At 38.1% G+C, this 12,260-nt stretch overlaps 1 protein-coding gene across 3 annotated transcripts in view; it reads right to left on the bottom strand.

Moving 5' to 3' along the window:
- Positions 1–4,763: 4,763 nt before the first annotated feature.
- The window catches only part of ESRP1 (epithelial splicing regulatory protein 1), a gene marked incomplete at its 3' end in the record, with an annotated part of 48,438 nt that continues 40,941 nt past the window's right edge, over positions 4,764–12,260 (bottom strand). For all 3 annotated transcript variants that reach the window (XM_084230438.1, XM_084230439.1, XM_084230437.1), the window contains exons 14-15: positions 8,280–8,430; positions 4,764–4,838 (exon numbers count right to left, since the gene is read on the bottom strand). In XM_084230438.1, the coding sequence (XP_084086564.1) occupies positions 4,764–4,838; positions 8,280–8,430 (226 nt within the window). The remainder of the gene's footprint in view (positions 4,839–8,279; positions 8,431–12,260) is intronic.

Here is a 12,260-nt window from a genome sequence, read left to right on the forward strand (position 1 = left end):
GGCTGCCTAAGTCTAAAAAGACCTTTTTCTTTTTTTCTTTTTTTTTTTTTTTATAGAGGCATGTTTATTTATTTATTTGTTTTGTTTGTTTGTTCTGTTTACACATGCACTGGGTACAGTCAGAAGCGCGGGAGGGTGAGAGAATTCACCAGAGCCAGAGCGGGGAGCAGAGCAGGCAGAAGACCGAAGTACACTGCTGAGGGGAGCAGCGGGTGGCAGGAGAGGTCTGCGCGCCATGTGGGACCCTCCTCAGGTGGCCTGGGAGCAGCCGGGGACGAACCGGCGCCGCAGAGGCCGCGGGCAGCTTCGTAACCCAGCGCTCAACTGCTACACCACCGGGGAGGCCCCCACTGCTGATAAATTTAATACTGACACAAATAAGGAGAAAAATATGTACCCACAAGGTCCAAAATTACAAGAAGGCATACAAAAAAGCTGAAAGGAAATATTCATTATTTCTGGATGGTGAGATTATCTCTTTATAACTGTCTAAATTCAAAATTCTTTACAATGAAGATACAATCCTTTCATGAGATAAACTATGCCAAAGTATTGCACAAGATTTCCTAGGTGAGCTTTTAAAAATTTTTTTTTAAGATTTATTTATACAGGGCCTCCCCGGTGGCGCAGCGGTTGAGTGCTGGGTTGCGAAGCTGCCTGCAGCCTCTGCAGTGCCGGTTCGATCCTCAGCTGCTCCCGGCCACCAGAGGAGGGTCCCACATGGCGCGCAGACCTCTCCTGCCGCCCGCTGCTCCCCTCAGCAGTGTACTTCGGTCCTTCTGCCTGTTCTGCTCCCTGCTCTGGCTCTGGTGAATTCTCTCACCCTCCTACGCTTCTGACTGTACCCAGTGCTTGCATAAATAAATAAATAAATAAATAAATAAATAAATAAATAAATAAATCTTTAAAAAAAAAAAGATTTATTCATACATACAAGAACTGGAGTACAGGCCAGAGATGTGGGGGGGGGGGGGGGAGAGGATTCACCAGAGACAGAGTGGGGAGCAGAACAGGCAGACTGAGGGGAGCAGCGGGTGAGTCAGGAGTGGTCTGCTGTGCCATGTGTGTTGGCTCCCTGGCTGGCTGGGGATTGAACTCTTGCTGCAGTGGCTGTGGATAGCTTCATAGGTTGCTTCTTAACCCTTTGCGCCACCAGGGAGGCCCCTAAAATTTTTTAAAAGAGAAGTCCTCAGGACCTCCCTGGTGGTGCAAGGGGTTAAGATGCAACCTATGAAGCTGTCGGCAGTCTCTGCAGCACAAGTTTGATTCCCCAGCCAGCCAGGGAGGAACCCGCGTGGCACAGCAGACCTCTCCTGATTCGCCCGCTGCTCCCCTCAGCAGTGTACATCGGTCAATCTGCCTGTTCTGTTCCCTACTCTGTCTCTGGTAAATCCTCTCACCCCCCCACACCCTGGCTTGTATTCCAGTTCTTGTATGCATAAATAAATCTTAAAATAAAAAGACAAGTCCTCTTTTAAAATTCTCAATATAAGGCATATTAATCTGAGGTTATTAGAATATGAAAATACAAACATTTGAAATTTGATAAGACTCTTGATTTGATATGCTATTCTATCATGACCCAAATATATAAATGTTGGACACAATTAGAGGTATTAAGTAATGATTTAGAGTCAATTTAGGGCATTTCTATAATATTATAAATCAAATGGCTCCATTTCTAGTCCATTCTTATCTAAAGTACTCATTTTAGGGCCTCCCCGGTGGCGCAGCGGTTGAGCGCTGGGTTGCGAAACTGCGCGCGGCCTCTGCGGCGCCGGTTCGATCCCCGGCTGCTCCCCGGCCACCAGAGGAGGGTCACACATGGCGTGCAGACCTCTCCTGCCGCCCGCTGCTCCCCTCAGCAGTGTACTTCGGTCCTTCTGCCTGCTCTGCTCCCCGCTCTGGCTCTGGTGAATTCTCTCACCCTCCCGCGCTTCTGACTGTACCCAGTGCATGTATAAACCAAACAAACAAACAAAACCAGCAAACAAATAAATAAAGCATGCCTCTATAAAAAAAAAAAAAAAAAATTAAAAAAAAAAAATAAAGTACTCATTTTAGAATATAGACAATGTTTCACAAATTCAAAGGTAGGATTATAAAATTGAAGAACATTTGAAAAGAAAGTATGGATGGAAACAAATTATCGACAGGGTAAACTAATGCACTCCCACCGCTGTGAACTAGAACAGAAGATGCCACATTCCCTCCTTAAGTATCTCAGCAAGATGCTCTCTGGTAGTAGCAAGACATCTTGAAACCTCACTGAAAATGGCAGAGAATCATGACGTCCAACACAGAACTTGAGTTTCTATAACTTTAGAATGAAAGTAAGACCCCAGTTGTCATTTTTCACGAACAATCCCACGACTCATAGAATCCCCTGTGTGGTTAAAGCCACAGGGACTGCATGGCAACAAAATTTGAAAATGACATGCTAGCAAACCCAGTAATAAAAAATGAAGTAAGGAACACCAATTCCTGAAATGTGTCCCTGCAACTACATCACTTGGAGGAGTCTGACAGAGAATGGCAATATGCATTAAGATTATAAATTAATTGATAAGGAAAAAAAATTTCTAAAGCACCTGGATCAGGGTTTTCATTTTAGAACAGAAAAAGAACATGCAACAAAATCTCACATTTTGGAAGAAAGCACATTTTAAAGTGTATGCAGATGATCTTAAATACATTATGCTAAGTGAAATAAAACCAGTCATTAGAGGATAACTATTGTGTTATTCTACAGGTACGGCACCTAGAATTAGTCAAATTCATTCAGAAAAAAATGGTTGGGGCCTCCCTCGTGGCACAAGGAGTTAAGATGCAACCTATGAAGCTCTCCTCAACTACTGCAGCACGAGTTCAATCCCTGGCCAGAGAGCAACCTAAATGGTGCAGCAGACCTCTTTTGACTCACCTGCTGCTCCCCTCAGCAGTGTATTTCCATCAGTCTGCCTGTTCTGTTCCCTGCTCTGTCTCTGGTGAATTCTCTCACCACCCCTGCACTTCTGGCCCATATCCCAGTTCTTGTATACATAAATAAACAAATCTTAAAAAAAAAAAAAAAAATGGTTGCTACAGACTGGGAAAAGAGGAATGCAGATTATTTAATGTTAGTGTGAGATAGAAAAGTTGTGGAGCTAGACGGTGGTGATGACAATGCAACACAATGAATGTACTTAATTAATGTCACTGAAATGTACGCTTAAAACAGTTAAAAATGGTAAATTTTTTGATATATATACCACAATTTTTTTTTAATCGAGGCATGTTTTATTTATTTATTTGTTTGTTTGTTTTGTTTATACATGCACTGGGTACAGTCAGGAGCGCGGGAGGGTGAGAAAATTCACCAGAGCCAGAGCAGGGAGCAGAGCAGGCAGAAGGACCGAAGCACACTGCTGAGGGGAGCAGCAGGCGGCAGGAGAGGTCTGCGCGCCATGTGGGACCCTCCTCTGGTGGCCAGGGAGCAGCCGGGGATCGAACCGGTGCCGTGGAGGCCGCGGGCAGCTTCGCAACCCAGCGCTCAACCACTGCGCCACAGGGGAAGGCCCTATACCACGATTTTTAAAAAATGAAACTGGGGAAAACATATGCCCAATATAATAGAATTACTATTCAAGAGGATAAAAAACAGGTATACAGATATTTATATGCAAAGGTCCCTATCACAGTTGAAACAACACAAATGTCCATCTACAGATAAGTGAATAAAATATCATTTATACACACTATCGATTATCATTCAGAGATAAAAAGTAATGAAGTACTGATACCATGGATGCAAGTAAAAAAGTATGCTAAATAAAAAAAGTGGATACAAAGTAATTACATAGTGTATGATTCCATTTAGGTGAAATATTCAGAATATGCAAATCCCTAAGACAGAACTAAACTGGTTGCCAGGATCTATGGGGAGAAGAACCAGGGAACTAGTATTTACTGGGTATGAGGATTTCTTTTTTGGGTGATAAAATGCTTTGGAAGTAGATATAGAGCTTGCACATGCTGTGAATTCACTAATTAGACTAAATAATATAATTTAAAATGATTAATTTTAGGAAAAAAATTGCTAATTCTATGTTATTTGATTTTTATTTGAATTAAAAAGACAAATATAAAACATATCCAACCTGTATTCCACATGAGATAGAGAAAATAAATTTATAAGTGGAAAAGTTTTCCCTTACCCCAAAATAACAAACTTTATGCATAAATGTTGTTTATTATTTTAAATGACAACCTGAATTCCAGATTCCATTCCTTCCAAAATTTCTCACATTCTTTTTTCCCCTTTTCTTTTCTTTTTAATTTCCTCTAATTTTTTTTAAAGATTTATTTATTTATTTATACAAGCACTGGGTGCCGTCAGAAGTGCAGGAGGGTGAGAGAATTCACCAGAGCCAGAGCAGGGAGCAGAACAGGCAGATGGATGAAGTACACTGCTGAGGGGAGCAGCGGGTGGCAGGAGAGGTCTGCCCGCCATGTGGGACCCTCGCCTGGTGGCCGGAATTCGAACCGGCGCTACAGAGGCTTCAGGCAGCTTCGCCGCCCAGCGCTCAACCGCTGCGCCACTGGGGAGGCCCAAAATTTCTCACATTCTTAAATCACAGTGAAGAAAATGTAAGAAACCTTTCATCTGACTCCTAATATCCACCCTCAGATTCTTGACCTCCTTTGCTTGGCCCTTTATAATTTAACTTTCACATTATAGAGCCTTACCTTCTTTTTTGAGGTTGATCTAACTGCTGGGGCCCTTAAATACAAACCCATTCTTTGGGTAGAGTCCTGGCCTGGTCATTTGTGTGTACAAGTCCATCCTCGGTTGCATACTAAAATGCAAGTTAAAACAAACAGGATCAAAAGATGGACAAACTCACTATGGATGATTTAGTATTTCAACAGAATAGATCTGCCAAAAATATTACGGGACATTTAGATGAGCTATATACTTAACTGCTAATCCTAACTCTTGATTCCTTATTTTACATGTCTAAATATCATAAAAATGCCATCTAGGAGGGAAGTTAGATTGAACACATGGATTAAAAAACAGCATACCATAATGACCACCACCAAACACTTTAAGTCTCGGTAAATGTCTAGATTCCAAGATACAATAAGAATGACTAGATATCGGGCCTCCCTGGTGGCTGTGAAGCTGTCTACAGCCTCTGCAGTGCTGGTTCCAGCTGATAAGCCTTGAGAATCCCACATGGCGCAGCAGACCTCTCCTGTCTCGCCAGCTGCTCCCCTCAGCAATGTATTTCTGTCAATTTGCCTGTTCTGTTCCCCGCTCTGTCTCTGGTGAATCCTCTCACCCTCCCGTGCATCTCACCTTTTCCCTGGTTCTTGTATGCATGAATAAATAAATCTTAAAAAAAAACACAAACTAATGACTAGATATCAAATATCTGAGCATCAAGTTTCTGCAAAGCATTATCTAATTACCCCATTATCACCAAACAACTGAGAACTTTAAATTGTGATTGATGTATTTGTAATCAATCTAATTGCCTGAATAGGACAGCAAAGAAAAAATCTTACAGTGAGATGCCAAAATGATTAAAGTTAATGCTTTTGAGGAGAAATCAAAACTAGCACTATTAAATGCAAAGTCATTGACAGTAAAGAGTAGTACAAAAAGCAAATGAATAAGATAAAGGAAATATAAAAAGAGAACACAGATATCCTGTTCTAGAACAAGAGGTCCATCAACTAAAAGGAACAGGTAGATTTCATGACCAGAATGACAAATTCATTCCAAATATTTTCATAGTAGTTCATCTTCAAAAATCCATTTCTCATTTTATTAATCTAATTCAGGTACTTTATAAGATTCCAGGTTTGATAGCAGAACCATGTCCTGCATCTTGCTTTAGTCATCAGCATTATTTCCTTATTGCAAACCCTTGCCCTTTACACTCCTCCCTCTAAACAAAGTATGGAAAAATTAAGTTGGAGTAGTTTTATGAAAGGATTTTGTTGAAGGTAGGGGAAACAATCAGAAATTATATTTAAAAACATTTTTAAAAAGAATGACATGCCATTGTTTCATCAAGATAGAAAACTATCAAGAGATTTCACTCAACTAATTACCAAGGATTTGCTTAATTATATAAGATAATTATGTAAAAGTAATGAAATAACCAGAAATCAATTGAAAACCTACCATTAAATCAACAGTGATAAATACATTGTAACAGGTAAAGATACAGATATGAGAACTCTTCGCAAAAGTTATTCACTTTGATTTTATCTCATGATAAATCCTTATATCTAAGGAAATTGGAATTTTGTTCATAAAATTGAGAACAAGAAAAAAATTGAGAACAAGAAAAAAATCAGAAGGTGTAGGTTGTAAAAAATAGTAGAAAATACAAACTTTTATGTAAGTGATATAAAATTAGATAAGATACCAAAAACTGATTCTAGCATTACAACTACCTCAAAGCTCAAAATAGTATTTGATATACTCTATTGGATCACTGAGGTTCCTATGTAATCTTATTTCACTGATACAATTAGTAAATTCTAAGCACCTTAGAAATAAAGGCTAAATGTCTTAATATGAAATAATTTTATATAGTCTCTGTGCTTCTAGTTATACCAGATAACTCTGCTCTAACCTTGAAAGATTCTCTAGGAAATGCTAGAAAATTAAATGGCTATGGAATGAAGGTGATTTATCTGAATTTTGAAGCTTGTCAATCTTTTACCCATAAATCTAGAAATAATGGAATACCAATTAAAAAACAGCCACAATACTTAATAAAGAATTAATTTACTCAATTTCACAATTTCTGTGGCTATTCAGTGTGAGTGTAAAAGTTAATCAAAAGAAACTCATTCAGTTGACCACTAAACCTTGACACTGTACTTTCCAGAATTAGAAAAGGCAGAAAATACACAACTCAAACGTTTTCTCCATGAGATAAAGCAAACTTTTACTAGATGTCAACAAAATTCCCTATTCCTTTCAAAATATATTGACTCACATTTGACAAGTAGATAGTATTTCTTTTACCCCTACTATAAGGGCTTCCAATAGTGTATAACTGACAGAAGAGCAAAAAAACCTTCCTTCTAGTTTTAATGTGCAAAGCCAGGCAGTAGTAACAAGAGATTAATTGTCACCACCTTCATTCAGTTTTTCACAATCACACATATTTTCTATTTGTCAGAAATTATTCATTGTATGTTAAAATTCTTTAAAACCATATTAGTAACTTAGTAGTTCTGGGGCATCCCTACTGAGACCTTCAGTGTTCCATGATCCATAGACAGGAAGTTGGTAAACCCATTCTAATAGTGAAACAGACTCTGTAGACACAAACTTTATAATATAATGCTGTAGTGTAAAGTCTTGAGTGATTTGTTAGGATTTGACAATTATGCCTATAAATGCTTCTCGACTATAAAGAATCAAATAAAATTTAGCTCCATGAGGAAAGAAAATTTTGGCTATTAGTGCAGTTAAGAAGACTATAAAGTACTGATTTTTTGACACTGCAGAAAAGGAGCTGGGACTCAAGATAATTTTATACTAGTTGAGAAAGAAAGGTGTCTGCTCAGATGAGATGGCAAAGAGGAAATTTGGTTCAGTGTTTTAAGAATTGTTATCAATACACACCCCATTCTTTAGCTTAAATCAGAAACAACTGATGGACCCATGCAGTGGTAGAAACAACTGGCAAGAGTAAATTTCAGATTCACAAGAATTAACAGTTTATCATTTCATAAACGTTTCACTAAATTAAATATCAGAGTTCATTTAAAGGAATTCATTGCATTGCCTTTGTTTTTGGCAGAATAGGCAAACAACCTTGACCACATTTCAAATACTCAAATTAAAACCTCATGTTTAACTATCTTTTCCTTTAATTAAGGATTTGACTTTGAGGATAACAGTTTCTTAGCCAACCCTATTCTACATGAAAAAACCCACACCCACACTGCTCTGTGCCTGCAAGAGCTTTCCCAAATTTAGCCCAATTTTCTAAAAAAAAAAAAAAAAAAAAAAAAAAAAAAAGCATAAATAGATTAAGTTGAAACAAAATATGGAAAAGTAAAGAGATGAGTTTGAAATTCGTACTCACCCTAGTCCCCCTGACAGTAATTCTGGTTCTATTTGCCTCCATAAGCAAATCCATTAGCACAAGCACATACATGACTTTTGAAGAAATCGGACCCTTTCCTGACTGCATTCTTTAGGAAAATCAACTTAAGTAATAAGGGCACTGAGCAGTTGTTTTCTTCTTCAAGCTACTGACCTGGTAACCTTGGAAGAAGTTAAGAATTTCCTTAACTCCAGTATTGTAGGTCAGGCCCTGCATTCTGACCACCGTGCCAGGCTGTGGAGGGACACCGCTAAGATTAGCAGCTGTAGGGAAGTAGCCAAGACTATTGGGCGAACCTGGGGGGCTAAAGGGAGAGAAAGCACAATGAACCAATAGAAATAGACAATGTTGAATATTTACTCTAAAAATATTAGTTACTTAAGGAAATAGACTTTCTCAAGGTTATCCTTCATAGACTTCTTTGAGGTATCTCTCCCCCAAGACGGGTAGAGAACACCACAGCTATTTTGTCCCACATATTCACAAACCCAAAGGTTGAAAGGTAGAAGGGTAAATACAACAGAATTAATGCAGGGCTTCCCCAAAGATCCAGTCCTGAGATTCTGAAAAGGAGAGGAAGGAGAACTGTGCCTTCATAGTCACTCAACCACAAAGCACCACTTCCAAAGCCCAACTCATTGATGATTAACTGACTAGTGATCAGGAATGCTAAGGTATGGAAAGGCATGAATTCAAAGGACTAACAGGAACCATAGCCACAGACTAAAAGCATCCAAAGCGACTGTTCCAAAGAATGGACTGTTATACCCATAGATATAAGCAAATGTATAGTACAATAATACAGCAGAGTACACAAGTTATTTCTTACAAACTCTCTGAAAGAAACAAAAGCAGGGGAAGGGTAAATTGGAATCAGTCACCATTAACACAAAGAGAAAAACTGATGCATGTTCCTTTTGGTGTATCTATGGCAATTACCTCCAGAGGATTCAAATGAATACATAATTATTCTTTATGTGGCAACTCAAGTGATTATCACATTATGAAATTAGTTTTCCCCTTGTCCCCCCCATCTGTCTTCCACCACCATTAGTGTCCTGATACCCATAATTAAAAAAAAAAATTTATAGGAGTTTTTAAAGAAGGCAATAGCTTAAAGAGCAATAAATACCAACAGCTTGAGATTATTAACCCTTATGACTCCTCTTTTTATTAGCATGGTAACCTTGAGCAAGCCACTAATTTCTCTTAACTTCATCATTTGTAATATGGGGATGAGAGAATTTTCCTAGTTTCACAGAATTCTTCAGATTCAGTGATTTAACATACCAAATTACTCCATAATCCATAAAATGTATTAACTCATATCATTTCACTCTTGCTATAACCACAACCAGCATTCTATTTCATCATCTTAAAAATATGGGAGCCTGGGCCACCCTGGTGGCACAAGGGGTTAAAGCACCGCACTATGAAGCAATCCACAGCCTCAGCAGCATGAGTTTGATCTCTGGCAGGCCAGGGAGCAACCCACATGGCCAGGTAGACCTCTCCTGTCTTGTCCACTGCTCCCCTCAGCAGTATATTTCAGTCAGTCTGCCTGTTCTCTTCCCACTCTGTCTCTGGTGAATCCTCTCAACCCCCGCATCTCTGGCTTACACCCCAGCTCTGGTATGCATAAATAAATTTAAAAAAATATATGGGAGCCTGAAAATATTATTTCACTTCAAGGTGCCCTTAATCTTTTAGGTGTCTAAAGCAGGGGTTCTCAACTTTGTTTGCATATTAGAGTCACCTAGAGTGATTTTTAAACTCTGACGAGAGCCCATTTAGATACTAAAAGTCAATTTACATGCAACTAAAGGAGAGGGAATGTCAAACTTTAGGTCTGAGTAGGGCTTTAGCTATCATTTAGCCACACCTCTTCATTTTTAGAGAGGTAGAAACAGAAACCAAGTCAAATCATTTCCCAAAGTCCACAAAACAAGTTAGCACCTCACCAAGCCAGAAGAATGGCACAGGTCTCAAATTCTAGTTCAATGCTTTTCATGAATACAACCACCATTCATTCGAAGGCCATATTTGTTCATGTCAAAAGACTGATACTTAGTCTAATACTCAAAGGCTATCAAGATCTCTCCAAATATTTTATTAAGAGTTATTCAAACTTTGCACACTGAATATGAAAGTCAGATCATAGCACAGTGTACAGGTTACTTCTATGACTCTGTCCTGGCATAGCCTATTCCCGTTGCCTACTCATCACCTACAAATTAAATCTACATGTCTAATCACATCAAAATACAACCAAGATAAAATAATAGCAAGATAGAATTTCTCCAAATGGAAATATGAGGGAATAAATGACAACCATGATCAGCACCTATGAGGTAGCAACTATTTTGAGGAAGCCCAAAAACCAAAACTTAGATTCACATCTTCACTTTTTATGCAAAGATTACCTACTTCATAGAAGGAAAATGAGAGGTCAGAAATACTTACATTTAGGTTCAATTTATTTATTATTTATTTTAAAGATTTATTTTTATTTATTTATACATACAAGAACTATGGTGTAGGCCAGAAGTGCAGGGGTGAGAGGATACACCAGAGACAGACTGGGGAGCAGAACAGGCAGATCTACTGAAATGCACTGCTGAGGGGAGCAGCGGGTGAGGCAGGAGAGGTCTGCTGTGCCATGTGGGTTAGCTCCCTTAGCCAGGATCATGCTACAGTGGCTGGTGATAGCTTGATAGCTCTGAGACTTTAACCCCTGCACCACCAGGGAGGCCCTGTCTTTCCATTTTCTTTATTGTGTTTTCCAATGTGTAAAAATTTTGTTACTGGTAAAGTTGACTTGTATGACTTGTTTCATTTATGCTTAGTAATTTTTGTGTCCTCCCTAAGAGGATGGTTTGAGCTCATGTTTCAGGGCTATTAACAGCTTGATAGTGCTGAAACTTAACCCCTTGCATCCACCAGGAGAGCTCCTCAATTTATTTTTTTTGACAGGGGCTTTAAGGCAATTCAATGATGCAAGCATAAGTTATAATCTTTTCAATGGTTTTGGGACAAAGGAATATTATCAGGTAGACTCCTACATTACAATATGTAAAAATTAACTCAAAATGAATAATATACTAAATGTAAGAACCAAAACTACAAAACTCTTGCAATACATAGTATATATCTTCATGGCACTGGGTTATATACAACAAATGTGTAAGTGAGAAAAAAATAGATAAGTTGTACCTCATCAAAACTGAGAAATTTTGTGCTTTAATGGATAACATCAAGACAATAAAAGATAACTCATGGACTTGGAAAAAATGTACATTATATGTAGTAAGGTCTCTTAACTAGAATACACAAAGTAATTTTACAGCTGGAAAAACCCCCCCAAATTAAAATTGTGCAAAGGATTTAAATAAACAGTACTGCAATGAAAATATACAAATGGCTAATAAGTCTATAAAATGAAGCTGAAAATCAATAGCCATTAAGGACAAGTAAATCAAAACAGTTAAAACAGAAGCAACAAAAGCTGAAAAGGATGTAGAGAAATTGAAACTCCCATACATTGCTGACCAAAATGAATATGGTGAACTCCCTCTGGAAAACAGCCTCACTGTTAAACATAATTAAACATAGTTATATAAACCCATACCTAGTTACATGCCATACCCAAGGAAATTGAAAATATTTGTCCACACAAAAACTTGCATGCAAATGTGCACAGTAGAGTTATTCTTAGTAGCCAAAAAAATAAACATCTTCAAATTACCAACAACTGAGTAATGGATAAACTAAACTAGGTATATCCCTAACAATCGAATATTATTTAGCCGTAGAAAGATAAAAAGTACTGATATATGCTACAACATGAATGAACCTAAGAAACATGCTAAATGAAAGTAGCCTATAACAAAAGTCTACATACATATGATATGATTCCATTTAACAAAATATCCAGAAAAGGTAAATTCATAGGAGCATAAAATAGTTTGGTAGCTGCTCAGGGAAAAGGGAAGAGAACAGAGAAAGGGGCAGAAAAAAAGCAAATGGGAATGTCTATTAATGGACTCTAGGTTTCTTTTAGAATAATGGATTCTTCTAAAATTGTTCCATCATTCGTCTATATATATTTTTAAAATTTTTATTTATTTATTTATA

This window comes from Talpa europaea (genome assembly GCF_964194135.1).
Source record: "Talpa europaea genome assembly, chromosome: 3".
NCBI lineage: Eukaryota > Metazoa > Chordata > Mammalia > Eulipotyphla > Talpidae > Talpa > Talpa europaea.